At 44.0% G+C, this 16,251-nt stretch overlaps 1 protein-coding gene across 2 annotated transcripts in view; it reads left to right on the top strand.

The window, feature by feature from the left end:
- Slc25a13 (solute carrier family 25 member 13) overlaps positions 1-16,251 on the top strand; it is a 172,323-nt gene that overhangs the window by 80,162 nt on the left and 75,910 nt on the right. For both annotated transcript variants that reach the window (XM_005363702.2, XM_026787536.1), the window contains exon 5: positions 7,683-7,822. In XM_005363702.2, coding sequence (XP_005363759.1) covers positions 7,683-7,822 — 140 coding nt within the window. The remainder of the gene's footprint in view (positions 1-7,682; positions 7,823-16,251) is intronic.

Raw genomic sequence — 16,251 nt, 5'->3', positions numbered from 1 at the left:
CACACACACACACACACACACACACACACACACACACACGCAATCACCAAAGATAAAGTGGACCTGTCTCCATTTCTGAGTTGGGAGAGTCCTTTCTGTATTCTAGAGTTCCTTATCAGGCATGATTTCTAAACCACCCCTAGTCTGGAAATTATTTTTGCATTTTGGAGGAGAATACAAAAGTTTGGATAATGTTCAATTTCTCCAGTTTTTTCTCTCTTTTTTCTTTTTCTATTTTCTCCATTGTCAACTGTTTCCTAATCCAAAGCCACCAGGACCGTGCCTTTACTATTTATACCCTTATCTTTACACCTTAGCTTCTTCATAGCTTTAGCTCTTACATGTAGGTTTCTGATCTGTCTCGAGTAGGAGGTCAGAGCTGGAGTTGGTTCTTTTGCCGGTAAAAGTCCCTTGTGCCCGTCCCTTGTAAAGATTCATCTTTCTTGTCGGATTGCCAGTCATCTTTGTTGGGATCGACTGGTGGCAAGCACTCACGCTTGACTTTAGATCTTTGTTCTTGCCTCATTTTGTTTTTCTGTTAGTCTCTCCTACGGTGTAACCACCGTCTTGGTTTGCAGTAATTTTGTACTCACGGAAACCAACTCTGATCTTGTCTTTCCTGGGCTCTTTGGAAACCCTTGAGTTCTTATATGCACTTGAGAATCAGCTTGTCTGTTTCCTCAAGAAGCCAGCTAGGATTTTAGGAGGGAATTTCTATATGCTGTTTGCTTCGGGCTCCTGAGTGCTAGATTCTAGGATAAGCCACAACCCTGGTGGAAATTTCAACAATATTAGCTCCTCTAATTAGTAGCAGTTTGTGGTGTTTAGAAAAGAGATTTTTTTCTATCTTTTTATTTAAATTTGTTGTTTTTTTTTTTGAAGACATTGCATATGGGATTGTTTCCTTGATTTTGTTTTTAGACTGCTATTTCATATATGTAAAAAATACAATTGAGTTTTGTATGATGATCTCTGATCTGGCCATACTGGCTTACTAGTATGAATGACTTTTTAGTAGCATGCTTGGGACTGTGTGTGTGTGTGTGTGTGTGTGTGTGTGTGAAGAGCAATTGATTGTGAAGCAGCTTTTAGAAGTCTTACATCTGTCATAGACCACCGTGTTTCTGCTAGAAGGCTGATGGGTTTTGGAGGGAATGTATATGTCATTTAAGGGTGTGTGACCATTCATCTTCAGGAAAGAAGCATTGCTACTTTGTAATTGTTCCCACGTTCATCTTCAGGAAAGAAACATTGCTACTTTGTAATTGTTCCCACGTTCATCTTCAGGAAAGAAGCATTGCTACTTTGTAATTGTTCCCACCACTTTTAAGGCCAGATCTCACCTATGTAGCCCAAGCTGGGTTTAAATTTGTAATCCTCTGACCTCATTCTTCTGAATGCTGGGCTTAGAGACTAGCATCACCCTGTCCGTTGTCATTATGTTTTTACAATATAAAAAGTGTAGTCAACTTTAAGCTGGAAAGTCAAGAGTGGAGAAAACTCCCATAAGTAAACTCAGAGGAACCTTAAGCTTGTTGGGTAAATAACACCACATTGCTTGTTGATCTGGTCCGAGCAATAGGCCTTCCAAATGTTTGCCACAGACATAAATAGCAATGATTATGCTTTGAAAGGTAAGTGTTCTACTTGCTTTCACTTTTAGGTAGGGTAGCTGAGCTTAGAAAAGCATGCCTCTGTCTAATCTAAACCAGTGGTTCAGAACCCATGGGTCAGTACTGTTTTGGGGATCGTTCACAGGTCGCCTGAGACCATCTGAAAACATGGATATTTACATCATGATTCACCGTAGTAGCAAAATTATAGTTATGAAGTAGCAACAGTTGTGAAGTAGGAGGAGTTCCTTATCTTGGGATCACCCCACAATGGTTGGAGCACCAGCACCTGTGTCCTGTGCTGTACCCCCATTCTGCAGCCAGTTCAGCTTGCCTTCTTTGCTCGACTGATTTTAGGGTGATGGATCTGATTTTAGGGTCATTTTTATACCAGGAGAAGCCTCCCACTCCTTATCACTCCTTTTAAGTAAGTAATGGGGTAATAATATACCAGAAAGCTCTCAGCTGTTGAGTTATAACCAAGTAAGCAACAAAATGGCAGAAAAGTTTTGGGCTTTTTCTTCTTCCCTAAGACTTAAGGTTAGCAGCTGTAGAGATGGCTTGGAGTTTAAGGGCACTGGCTACTGCTCTTCCAAAGGTCCTGGGTTCGATTCCCAGAACCCACATAGTGGCTCACAGCTTTCTGTACACCTCCAGTCCCACAGGATCCAATGTCCTCTTCTGGCTTCTGAGAGCACTGCACATACATGTTATACAGACATGGCAGGGAAAACACCCTTATACCCATAAACATGAAATAAAAGTAAATAAATCTCAAAAATCAAAACCAAACAGAAACAAACAACACCTTTATCTTAGCTCTAGAAAATTCTGGAAAGGTCTGGAAATGGTGAGGTCTTAGTCATAGGACAGTCCTAAGTTGAATTCCAGAAGTCGTTTATGGTAAAGCCCATTCGCCTAGGGAAGCCAGAGTGTGGAGCTTAACTGGGTATCCACCCATGTTGTTTTGTTTCTTCCTTTCCCATTTCCTAGCTGTCAGATATACTCTCTTCATTGCCTCACAGACTTGGAGACTTCTTAAACAATTCATGGTTAAACGAGAAAGGTCTCTGTGCCCCTAAGGAGAATCATTAGCATTTTCGTGTTTTCCAGAGTGAGGGCTAAATGCCACGGACCTATCGTATTTCCCTTACAGGTTCTGTTTGTAAACCTGAAGGCACAACTTTGAGAAAATGAATGACACCCAGCCATTTGTTGAGGCGGAACAAAATGTTCAGATTTATGGCCCCAAAATAATTTTGGAGAAAAATGCTGTGTGTTTTTCGGATGGCAGAAATGAATGTTTGAAGGTCTCCTAAGAGTCCATTAGATGGGAAGGTGAACAGAAAGGCCTTCTGGGCTCTGCACATCACTGGCTGTGACCAGTCTCCTTGCTTGGCGAGTGCACTTGGTCAGGAGGGTGACAGTGGAGTTTTGTAGGATCTGAGCTGTGTGTCACATCATGGCTCTCGTTCCTGCCTTCCCGCCCTCCATACAGAACATTATTTCCTTTTTCCTGCAAGTGTAGCATCAAATCTTAGGAGTTTAAAACTAACAGATTTGCTGTGGGCAGGCTATGGAAACGCCTTGACGATCTGGGGCAGGATCTGTTACCTCTCAGGGTGACTTTGGGCTCAGATACTTTGTCTGAACCTCTCAGAAGAAACAAACTTGGCTTCTTGCTTCAGAACTCATAGGAGAGCACCCCTGAATAAATTTATGGTAGTCTTCAGAGCTGGCATTGGAAGCCAAAAAGCTTTTCTCTCCCATTTCTGTGCCTTCCTTCTTCAAATTCTGCTTCCTTGCTGTGGAAACCCCCACACAGTGCTTATGCCCTTGGACTTGATCCTGATGAATTCCGAGGGGTCAGACCTGGGGGTACCCCATCACCTCCCATGGTACACGATTCTCCCACAGAAGTGGGTGCAGTGCTTATATGCTCTGCTGGTTCGGAGTTGCAGTTAGCTCTGCGTGACATCCGTTTTCCAGCAGCTGCTATGTGACGATGATGTAGAGTCAGGTAACTGGGCCATGTTTGGAAGGCTACTTAGTGTAGTAAAAGGAGCAGTGAGCCGCTTCCCGCTGCCTAGCTCTCCGGCTAGTTTACACCCAAAATAATTACATGGAAACAGTATTCATTTAAGCACTGCCTGGCCCATTAGTTCTAGCCTCTTATTGGCTAACTCTCACATCTTGACTAACCCATATCTAATAATCTGTATGCCTCCATGAGGTCGTGGCTTACCAGCATAAGTCTAGCCAGCGTCCATCTCAAGAAGGGGAATCATGGCGTCTGTCTGACTCTGCTTTCTTTCTCCCAGCATTCTGTTAGGTCTATTCTGCCTATCTAAGCTGCTGTCCTATCAAAAGGCCAAGGCAGTTTCTTTATTAACCAATGAAAAGTAACACATAGACAGAAGACCCTCCTACATCCATACCTAGTGTTCATGCTGTCTGCTTCCAAAAAGTTCACAGTCACAAGGACCATGTGGCCCTCTGTCCTCCAAGGTCCATGCATGACTGGCCCTACACATGACTGTGTTGTGCTGCGTGATCTGGAAACTACCCCAGCCTTTTCTTTGATATTTGTTGCCTGTTTCAGTGGAGAGCTAACAATCATGAGTGAATCTCTTCCATGACTTACTAAGCTCATTTCATAAAAAGGTCCTTTACCCTTATTCCAGAAAACGCGTGGGGGGTTTTGGTGAACGGAGATCATTTCTCCTCTATAGACCTGAAGGCACTGGGAAGAGGGATTCAGGATGAGCAACACGGCCAATAGACTGCCACACACCAATTACAGAAACCACTCTGCCGTAAGGAAAACCATAATGCTTCAGACACCTACTGTCTTTGACCTGCTGACTATTGTGAACTTTTGCTGGCTGACTTCAATTGAAAAACTACTTAAAGAGAAGTTGTTCCCTGCCTACTACTGTGCCAGCCAGAAAGGAGAACCAGATGTGAACAATGGGGCCTGTGCTGTCAAGGGGTTAAGAGCTGTTTGGAACCGAGAGATGTGTAGTAAATCTGGACTAATGCATGCACACAGAACACACAGATATCTTATTTTAATAACTGGGATTGATAGATCTTAGAGCTTAGCAATATCTCAGTGATATCCTGATTTCTAAAGGGCAAGGCTTGGCTTCAGAATTAGAAGTTCAGGCTCTCTGGGATTGCGGGAAAGCACTCTGCTGGCTCATGGTTTTGACTTCAAGGAAGTAGCGTAGATGACAGCTAAGTATAGGAAAAAATAAAGTTATCGGTTAGAATGAAGCCTATTTTAAACTTAGTCATTAATTTATTTACGCTTATATATGTGTAGATGTATATGTATAGATGTAAGTATATATAGGGGGTTTTAGGCCTTCAAAAGGAGCCAAAAGCTTTAGCGTGTGTTTTTACTTTCTTTAGATTTCCTTCTTCCACAGGCCACGTGGGCACTAAAATTCCTGGGTGCCTTGGCGCTCTCTCTCTCTCTCTCTATATATATATATATATATACATATATATATATGTATATATATATATATTCTATCTGTTAAGTGCCTTCTCTTACTTTCCATGAGACATGAAAGAAGGCCAAGAGAGGATGCTATTGACAGCCGTCCTGTAACTTGTGCGTGAACATGATTTCCATCTACTACATGGCAGAAAGGAGTCTTCCACTACCTGAGTTCTCGTTTGAGAACTCATGGCAGTGTATAATTTATTTAAAGTGTGAAAACAAATCCTTGTGTGGTTTTGGTGGTGTCTGCTCATTTATTTGCTAATGTATCGATTAGCAGACTGGTGCCTTTGATTCTCCCTGGGGCCTGCTCCATGCTGAGGTGCGCACACACAACTGGGCAGGAACTGCAGGCTATTTTAGGATGCCTTGCTGCAGAAGGAAGTCTGGCTCTGGCCCTTAGAATAATCCTGTCACTTGGTGAGCACCCAAGAAATGGTGGCTGTGTTATTTAGTAGCATTAGAGCCTTGGACATTTGAATTTCAACTCAGAGGCTTTCCAGTACAGAGGGAATCGCTCAGCTAATAATTTTATTGAACCTGCACACATGTTCTGGGTACTTTTCTTCCTCTTTACCAATTTTTTCTTTTAAATCTTAATTATTGGTTATGTTTTTTCCCTTATAGACCCCCCTCTCTCTCTAAGAAAACTTGAAGGTTGTACTTTAAAGTTTTTATTTTATTGTCCTCACGATGGTCAGCCTGAGGTTTTTTGCCACCATTTATAAAATATTTACCCAGCATAATTTTGATTTTTATTACCCCCACTGTGCAAACACATACAACCATATGCTGATGGTGGCCTTGCTATTTTCATAACAAGTAAAATTTTCTGGAACCGTTAAAAACACGGAATGAAAATTTTGTGGGCATAGTGAGGTGGAAGCAGGAAATTTGGGAAGAGCAGCAGAAATGAGCACAAGGGATTCTGGACCCTAAGAGGTTCGAGAACTTTGTCTTTTTCTCTTACTTCCTTTGGAAAGGGGGAATAGAAGGAACCAGGCTTAGTTTACTTACAAAAATGAGCACCTTTGACGCATACATTAAATCAGGTGTAAACAAGGAGAAAATCCGACAGTATCCTCCTGTGTTTTCTCATCATCATCATGGGTGGAGACTAGTAATTGAATAATACTTTGTTTAGAAAAAGCACTTTCTTATTTTGTGTCAGTCTTCCTATACCTCTCTCTGTGCGTGCACACACACACAGGCACCCTCCCGCCCCCTCCCCCAGAGCTCAGCCTGTGCTCTACAAGTGAGCCACTCTCCCGTCTCCTCCTCTTCTAAGATGAGCAGAGGTGAGTGGAGGCCAATACGCTGAGAAGCACAACTTGAAATGGAATTACCTGAACTTCTCTCCAGCACCCACCCACCCCCGCTAAATTTAAAGTTATGCTTGGCGGCGGTGGTGCACACTTTTAATCCCAGCACTCAGGAGGCAGAGGCAGGCGGATCTCTGAGTTCCGGGACAGCCTGGTCTGCACAGAGGGACCCTGTCTTGTCGGGGCAGGAGTGGGGGGGCATTAGAGTTAAAAACTCGAGACTGCTTGCGGGCTTTTCTTCTTGTCTTTTACTGCCAGGTGAGCTTGAAGAATTTACAACTGGCTTCAGTTCTTTTTTTTTTTTTTAGGGTCTGAATCTTTCAAAATCTTGATAACGGACTTTTTTATTTTATTTTATTTTTTTTTTGGTTTTTCGAGACAGGGTTTCTCTGTGGCTTTGGAGCCTGTCCTGGAACTAGTTCTGTAGACCAGGCTGGTCTCGAACTCACAGAGATCCGCCTGCCTCTGCCTCCGGAGTGCTGGGATTAAAGGCGTGGGCCACCATCGCCCGGCCCTGACTTTTTTATTTGTTGTGGTTACCGTTAATCGAGTCTTCTATCTGGCTCTTCTGCTTCAGTGTTAGATACTTTTTGGTGGCTATGACGAAACACCATGACTAAAAGAAACTTCCAGAGAAAAGCTTACTTTGGCGTATGATTCCAGACAGAGAGTCTGGGGGGAAGGAAGGCATGATTGCAGATGGCAGAAGCGGGAAGCCGGCTGACCATATTTATATCCACACACAGGAAGCAGGGGGGGGGGGAGACATAAACCCTCACAGCCTGCCCCCAGTGACACTTTTCTCCAGCAAGCCTCCTCACCCTAAAAGTTCCTTGAGTTCCCCACACAGCATCTCCTGTAGGGGACCAGGTGTTTAAACATGTGGGCCTACAAGGGACACTTCTCATTCAAGCCACCACAGCTGCTAACGATCAGGTCCCATCCAATCCACTATAAACAGCCACTCTGTGTTGAAGCAGAACACATGAGATAAAAATTTAGCTTTTCACATAGCTTTTTCTTCCCATTTGGTAAGATTATTAACTTTAGTATTTCAAGGTTTCCCATGGGTTTTCTGACTTCTGTTTCTGCTAAGTTTTTTTTTTTTTTTATTTTGTATAGGCATTCATATTTGAGTTACTTTTTGAGTAGAAATGCTCATTTGAGTTCATCTAAGAAAGAATCCAACTTTCCTTGTTTTCACCGGTTTTTTTTTTTTTTTTTTTTCTTTTTCAGAGGATGTCAAGCAAGTGTTTGGACAGACTACAATTCACCAGCATATTCCGTTTAACTGGGATTCAGAATTTGTGCAACTGCATTTTGGAAAAGAAAGGCAAAGACACCTTAACTATGCAGAGTTCACGCAGTTTTTGCTGGTGGGTCGAATTCTCTTTTCTTTAGTTGCCAGATATTTTTACCCTGAATTGGTATTTCTTACAGTTCCTGATAATATATCAGAAGGTCTTATTTTAAAGGTCTTACTTGTATTTTCGTTCTGCCAATATCTCCTTTTTTAACGATTGTAATTTATGTTTATGGGCGTCTTGACTGAACGTCTGTGCAACTGTGTGCGTTGTTCAGTGGAGCCAGAAAACAGCCTTGGATTCCCTGGGATGAGTTACAAATGGTTGGGAGTCAGTTGCCTTGTTGGTGCTAGGAACCAAACCTGCGCCCTATGGAATTGTTGAGCAATCTCTCCTGCTCCTGAAGTCTTATTCTTAAAAAGTGGAAAAGTGAAAAGAAAAAAATAATTCAGTATAATTTCTTGTTTTTGTCCCGGAGCCCGATTCACCACAGGTTTGTAAGACTAGAAATTACTAGAAATTAGAAGTATTTCTTTTTCAGTAGGTTGAAAATGTAGGATTACATGGACCTCTTCCTGTTTGAGAGTGTGAAATGATCTCCTAAAGGTTACGAGGTCAAAGAAGGCAAAATCACAGGGCTGGAAAGATGTCTCAGTGCCTAAGAGCATTTGTTGTTCTTTAAGAGCAGAATCAGTTGCACTGGGATTTGTGCCCGGATGTCCTACTATGCACCAGTACTGTGTTTTCCTGAGAAAGCTAGCAGATGCAGCCGGCTGCCTCCGACTGGAGAGTTGTTCCCTATGAGGTCTTAAGTAGATTAAGCCTCCAAGTCTCCAATTGGTGCATATTGAAATCATCCGGGCAGTTTTAGAAAGGGTGCCTACAGATTTGGAGATTGCTGCCTTGGGTGGCCATGGTAGGATCATCCGGGCAGTTTTAGAAAGGGTGCCTACAGATTTGGAGATTGCTGCCTTGGGTGGCCATGGTAGGCTATACCTGCTGTGAGAAGGAATTTATTGCCTTCCCAGTTCCTCTCCTAAGCTAATTTAGTTCCTTCCCTGTTTCTTCTTCACCTCTGTTGTGATTGGATCAGTGGACCACTGATGAGATCAGCCTAACAGTATTTTAAAATACAATTAGACTGTTCTTATTCTGTGATAATGCTATAATGAATCCCATCTCTTCTAGACTAACCAAAAATGAATTAAAAAATAAAATTGTGATTATGAGCCGGGCGGTGGTGGCGCACGCCTTTAATCCCAGCACTCAGGAGGCAGAGGCAGGTGGATCTCTGTGAGTTCGAGGCCAGCCTGGTCTACAAGAGCGAGTTCCAGGACAGGCTCCAAAGCCACAGAGAAACCCTGTCTCGAAAAACCAAAAAAAAAAAAAAATAAAAAATAAAAAAAAATAAATTGTGATTATGTCTTGATTTTTCTATTTAAGTGTCTTTTTTTTTTAAATTTCCACATTAATGTTTAGTCTATGGAGGGTCAATATCTATTGGTATACAAATCTCCTTAAGGAATTAATTTCTTTTGGATTTTTTATTAACTCATCTTGTTTCTTCATTGATCACATTTCTCTTCCAAAATCTATTACTTAAAATCCCACGGTAGGTGTTAGTCTTCCAGGTTCTTTCTCTCTGAGCCTGGGGGAGAGCTGCCCTAGAAATCACCTTCAGTTCCTTGTTCTTCACTTCTGTGTTAGTATCTCAGCTCATCTGGTTCTTTTCCTTGCTGTAGACATTTCCAGATGCAGGGGATGAAGGCAGAGCTGGGATGGAGTGGTAGGGATGGAAACAGCCAAACCCCCAGCGGTGCTTCTTCTTTATAAACATGTTGTGGCATCCACGCTTAGGCAGACTGGCGTGTGTAGCTCGTTGGTGTCCTAAGGGGCTTCCTTTTTGAACTTTTTCAGTGTGTGTGTGTGTGTGGCCAGGACACCCTTGGCTATTATTTCCCATGCAGAATCCACTTGTTATTTTGAGACATGGCCTTCCTTAGCTGGAAATTGAAGTCGGCTAGGATGGCTGACCAGCAAGCTCAGGAATCCACCTCACTCCGCCTCCCAAATACTGAGGTTACAAAAGCTGTCTCCTAAGACAATATACTCAGACACTTTGAAAGCTGAATAGGAAGTCTTTGTTTGGTTTTTTGAGACAGGGTTTCTCTGTAGCTTTGGAGCCTATCCTGGAAGCAGCTCTTATAGACCAGGCTGACCTTGAACTCACAGAGATCCATCTACTTCTGTCCCACCACCACCCGGCCGAATAGAAAGTCTTTATTGCTGGCCATCGATTACACGGGAAACTTAAACAAATCACGCAGCTTAGATCCTTGCAGTTCTTTGTTTTCTCTGTACCAAAACCAAACTCTGGTTGATACCCTTCAGTTGGCAAGAAGCAGAGCTATAGACGCCAAAACACAAGGTTAGTACTTTTAGGGACTTTCCTAGATCCTGGAACGATGGACCAGGTCTTTGATAGATTAGGTCTTTGTTCACGTTGTGGCAGGTGTTAGGGTAAGTGGTTCCTCTAACGTGGTGTCAATTACACTAGTGTGCCGCCCTGAACTTTGTTTTACTAATTCTTTTATGAAGGTTTCTAGAGGTTGAACTTAGATGCACTTTATTGACTGGGCCATCTCCCTTGGCCCTCTCTTAGACTTTTGATTATATTGGTACAGACACAGAATTTGTCAGGCTTTTAAGATTGCTCTTATTATCCCTACCAAACTTCCAAGATACCTTGCATCCGGCCTGGTGCACCTTATCTGAAATCTCAGTACTCGGGAAGCTGAGACAGAAAGGCTGCTTGCCTCAGGTTCAAGGCGAGGCTGGACTACAGAGTGAGACCCTTTATCAGTTACGTCCCCACCCACCCCCTCCTTCCAAAGAAGCAAAAACCAAGGACAAGATACCTTACCCCTGGTTTCGTATTTCCCTTGTTAAACACGTTAATGTCTGTGAATGTTTTTTCCGGTTCTATAGGGACATACAGTTCAGTTAACTTAGGTGGGGAGTGGAACAGGCGGCAGTGTTTGTTGCTGTGCTTACACAGGACATTGGACACGGTAGGAGGCGGTGTTCCTCTGGCGAGGAGTAATTACAGTAATGCTATTGAGACAGATGCCTCAAAGTGACTCTGTGGAGCACAGTCTAGCTTTTGGTTTTAGTGGGACCTCGGCAATTGTAAGGATGATTGCATTGTCCCCTTTAAGCAAGTACCAATTATACTGTAGCCAGTCAACAGTCAGCTATTCATGGCAGCTTCTTGGCCTTCCTCAAGAGGTGGGGAGCGTGACGCCAGGATTAGGTGATTCAGGATTGTGTGTTCTGTTTTCAGCTGAAGCTTGTAAGTCCTTTGCTTAAACTTGACTCTGATCCCTGACAGTTAACGGGAGTATCCCACAGTGTCACACACGGGATGATTTGGACTTTGGAGTCAGAGTGGATGCCTTAGACTTTTACTGATTTAAAGTGGCTATTAGCACCTAAGGATATTGACAAGGACTTTGCTTTAAACCCAACTTCAGACCCGGGAGAAAGAGCGAGTGAATGAATTGAGAGAAGATTTCATTTGTGCTGGATTTGAGGTCACTTTGGGTCACTCTCCCCACATTTCACGTGTTTTATTTACTGTCTCTGGACTCCTGACTCTAGGCAGGTTGTGGCCCGAGCCCGTACTTCAGGCCTCTTGTTTTCTTCGTGGGCTCGTTACTGGCTACACATAGCTTCTAAAATATGAAAGTGAGTATGCTCATTAGTTTTATGCCAGCTTGATGCAAGCTATAGTCATCTGAGGGGATGGAATGCTTCCAAAAGATAAGGTCAGTAAGGCATTTTTAAATTAGTGATTGATTGGTGGGGAGGGCCCAACCTGTTACAGGTGGTGCAATCCCTGGGCTGGTGGTCCTGGGTGTTATAAGAAAGCAGGCTGAGCAAGCCATGGCGAGCAAGCCAGTAAGCAGTATTCCTCCATGGCCTCTGCATCAGCTCCTGTGTCCAGGTTCCTGTCCTGTTTGAGTTCCTGTCTTGACTTTCTTCAGTGATGAGCTAAAATGTGGAAGTGAAAGCCAAATGAGCCCTTTCCCTCCCCCAAATGAGCCCTTTCCCTCCCGGCTTGGTGTTTCTTTGCAACAACAGAAACCCTAGCCAGGACAGTGAGCTTGGTCCTCCTGTGTTTCAGGTTTCTGCTTTGTCAGGTATACCCACCTCTCCCCGCTGTAAGGCAGACCTCAGAAAGCAGGCCCTGCTCCCTGGCTGGCATCAGTGTTGTACGCGCACAGAGATGCTTGGCTGTTTGAAAGTTGTCACCACACATCATCTTGTCCATCTCTTCATGAGGAAGAGAAGCTGCTGTAGGAACGCAGAGGACGGCCTTGTGGTTTCTCTTTATAGTGACAATGCTGATGTTCCTAGGAAGGGTATCAGCTGGTGCAGGCCAGCACAGGTTGGAGCCACGATTGATTGTGTGTAGAGCGGTGAGTTGTGCACACTCTATAGGTCCCAGCTTGTATGCGGAGCGGTCGCTTGTGCACACTCTATAGGTCCCAGTTTGTATGTGGAATGGTCAGTTGTGCACACTCTATAGGTCTCAGCCCAGCTTGTATGTGGAGCAGTCGGTTGTGCACACTCTATAGGTCCCAGCTTGTATGCGGAGCGGTCGGTTGTGCACACTCTATAGATCCCAGCTTGTATGCGGAGCGGTCGGTTGTGCACACTCTATAGGTCCCAGCTTGTATGTGGAGGGGTCGGTTGTGCACACTCTATAGGTCCCAGCCTTCCCTCTTGGTTTAATAAATACTGTGCACTATTTAAGCAAATGTGTGTTCTGTATAAACCACCGCATGGCTGGAACATCTTACTCTACAGTTTCAATCTGCTGATCTGTGCGTCAGATTCACGGAGGTGGTGGCTGACCGTGGTGACAAAGCTTGTATGTTCTTGTCTCTACATTGTTTATGGATTTCACAAATGCAGGATTGAACAGCAGGGACACAAAGCCTACTTTCTGCATTCCTGTTTCTCATTTCTGGGGAAGGGTTTCAGATGACCTGGGGGCCACATAACTTACTCCCTTTGAACTAATGCAGGCACGATCGCTGTTTATTTATGCTCAATTCTTTCATCTCCACTTCATGAATAATTTTATGTATGTATTTTTATGTATTTTTTGAGACAGGGTAGCCTTAGTGGAACTTAGAGCTTGCTATATATACCAGACTGGCCCTGAGCTCACAGAGAACCATCTACCTGTGCCTCATAAATGCTAGTATTAAAGGCAAATATGTGTATTTTCATTAATCTCTTCATATTCCTTTACTTTCATCTCTTAAACCAAAACTTTAATTATATGTATGCTAATTTATAAGCAGATTTTATTATTAACTGATACTGTTAAGAAACATCTTGGAAGCCTGGTGGTATTGGCACATATCTTTAGTCAAGGCACTTGGGAGGCAGAGGCAAGCAGCTCTCTTAATTGGAGGCCAGCCTGTTCTATAGGATGAGTTTAGGACAGCCAGGGCTACACAGAGAAACCCTGTCTCAAAAAGCAAAAATAACAGCAGCAGCAACAACAACAACAACAAAAGAATTTGTATTTAGTCAACAACAATGAGAAAAGTAACTAATACCCTACTTTTATGGTTGGGTGCATGTTTCATATAAAGGCATTATGATTTTAGTTTCCTCTTCATCTAGGTAGCTTCCAATGGCTCTGGCCTCTGGTAAAAGTCGAGGATCGTGTCAGTTCCAGAACTTCAGTAGGAAGGTGCTGCATCTTGAGAAATACCTTCCAGAACATGGGTAGCAAGCAGCCTCAGGCTCCCACTCATACCAAGTAGAATCTCGGTGAGGCAAGCATAGCTAGATTTATGTTTCAGAAGGATCGTGCTGCTTGCTCATGGGACTCAAATGGAGAAAAAACATGACCAAAGAGATGGCCACTAGTTGACCACTTTCTAATATGGGATTGATAAAGCTCTGGCCAAGTTGATAGTAAGTGTGATGGGATAAGTAACTGGATTCAAGAGGAGGAAAAAAGAGACAGCCTTACAAGATTTGGCAGCTTAGGGGTCAGAAGATAGTCAGAGCTGAGTAGAACTCAAGGTTGACTTCTGGGTCTAGGCTTGGGCACATACCCGGATAATGGTGGATTACTGAGATCTTCAAAAAAATATCTATCCACCTGTCTGTCTGTCTATTCTTCTCTCATATATTACATCCCAGACCACAGTTTCCACTCCTCTTCTCCTTCCAGTCCTTTGCCCCCGGTTTCTCTTTCTTCCAGATCCACTCTTCCTTTGTTTCCTTTCAGTAAAGAGCAGACTTCCCAGGGTTACCAACCAAACATGGCATACCAATTGCATACCATATCAAGACTGGATGAGGCAGCCCAGTAGGAGGAAAAGGATCCCAAGAGCAGGCAAAAGAGTCAGAGACATCCCTCACCTCTTCTGTTAGGAGTCCCACAAGAGCACCAAGCTACATAACCATAATGTGCAGAGGACCTAGGTCAGACCCATGTATATAGGCTCTACTGAGATAGTTTTAAGGAGGCAGGCAGTCTTTCATGTGCGTTAGCCGTTCACACATTCGGTGTGCTGACTCTGTGATGCCTTCTTAGTTCTTGAGAGTTCTGATGGGGCTCCTACCTGCATTGATTGGGGCTTTTTGAAGGAATTCTGCCCCCCGTTTCATGGAGCAGGGATGTGTTCTGTATCTACAGACTTGCCTCCTACTGCTTTAGAAAGGCATCGTCAAAAACTCAGCTGTCCTGGATGGGTAGAAAAGCCAGATTCTATTATCAGGAGAGGGGCTAGCTGACTTGAGAAGGCCTGGGTCTGGAAGTCTTCTCATACCCTTTTACCAAGTAGGGCTTAAGAAGGAGATCACCTGACTCCAGGTACATGGGCACGTACTTGTCTTATTCAAGCTTTCGTTTTATCAGGTGAGGTTGATGACACTCTAGAGACATAAATTCCAGTTGGTGAAGCAGGAAACGGAGTGTAGGAGGCAGAGCTGTGTCCGTGCCGAGGCTGACTGTCACATTGGAAAGGGTCCCTGTGCTTAGATCATATCTGTCAGATGCTAGAGCATGTGCACACAATGCTTTTACGTGTGTGTTGTTGTTACTGAATCCAATTGCTCAGGATTTTAGCTTGTGGGATTCACCCAGATCTGACCGACCACATAGAACAGCTATGTTTCTTCTGTATAGAAATAGATCTTTGGTTGTTCACATTCCGAGCCTAAGAGTGGTTGCAAGTCTGCTGCCTCCAGATCTGTGGTTGCCACATATCCCTGCAGAAGCCAGGGATTCTCTGCTCCTGGTCATCTGTGGCCTCGGCTTTCTAGAGATCGTTCCTTAGGGCTGGCTGCAATGTCTGTCACGGTATCCTGCTGTAACTCAAAAATGTCAGCACAAAAGTCCACTTCTGTTGAAAAAGAAATTGTTCTCTGTCGCCATCACCAAGCCAAACATGATTTCACCCATGGCAGCATCAAATTCTCAAGCTTTGGTATTAAGGAGCTGGAATATGGCTACTTGCAGAACTCCATGAAGTCACCATGGTTCAAACAGGTTAGTGGCCATCAAACAAATCCTTCTGTGGGTTTGAGTACTTCCCCTTTGTTCCCCAACTTGCCGTCAGGGGTGATGGAAATATCATGACCACAAATCCTTTGCCTTTGCGGCATGTGGAACGTATTCATATTGATTGTGAGTTGATCCTGACAGCGTATGTAATGCATGTTGGTACTGTTCATAAGTGAAATAACCCTAGTGTTTCAGAGACATGTGGAGTGCAGTAAGCTGACATGGTCTACCCCAGCGCGCAGAGGACAAATTGTGTGGCATCCATGTCACCTGGTTAGTTAGACTCCATCTTTCAAACACTTTCCACATCCGGGACAGAGGAAATCGAGGTTCAGTCTGCTGTCGTGTCCAGGGTTGCTCAGCCTGTGCTCCTGTTGAGCTGCCTTTACCGTAACACCCCGCTGAGCACGGATGCTGCATCTAGCATCTCCCCAGCTGTTAGCCACTGAGAAGTTCAGCAGGAATCCAGAAGAGCAAGGAAACATAGAGAAGCACTGGACTTGTTTTCCATGAAACAAGTGTGGCCATATGTGCAGAGAATTAGGGCTCTTATTGAAGGTCCAACCCAAGGACTAGGCACAGAATTCCACCATGCGCTCTTGAACACTCACCACGTGGCAGATTGTGTGAATTATGGGAAAGTGCGAAGACTGGAGATGCCCTCACTCTCTACATATTCATTGCTCAGTTTCATTTATACTCCGTTTTCAAATGTGTGCATCTGGGAACTGAAGATACGGCTCAGTGGGTAAGAGTGTTCGAGGATAACAGTCTGAATGCACGTCCCAGCACACGTGTGAAAAGGCGCATGGAGCCATGCATGTGCCTGCAACCCCAGGGTGGTAGGGGCGTGTAGCTATCTATGCATGTGCCTGCAACCCCAGGGTGGTAGAGGCATGGA

The sequence above is a fragment of the Microtus ochrogaster genome, linkage group LG10, assembly GCF_000317375.1.
Source record: "Microtus ochrogaster isolate Prairie Vole_2 linkage group LG10, MicOch1.0, whole genome shotgun sequence".
NCBI classification, from domain to species: Eukaryota; Metazoa; Chordata; class Mammalia; order Rodentia; family Cricetidae; genus Microtus; species Microtus ochrogaster.
This window is presented reverse-complemented; position numbering and strand designations above follow the sequence as displayed.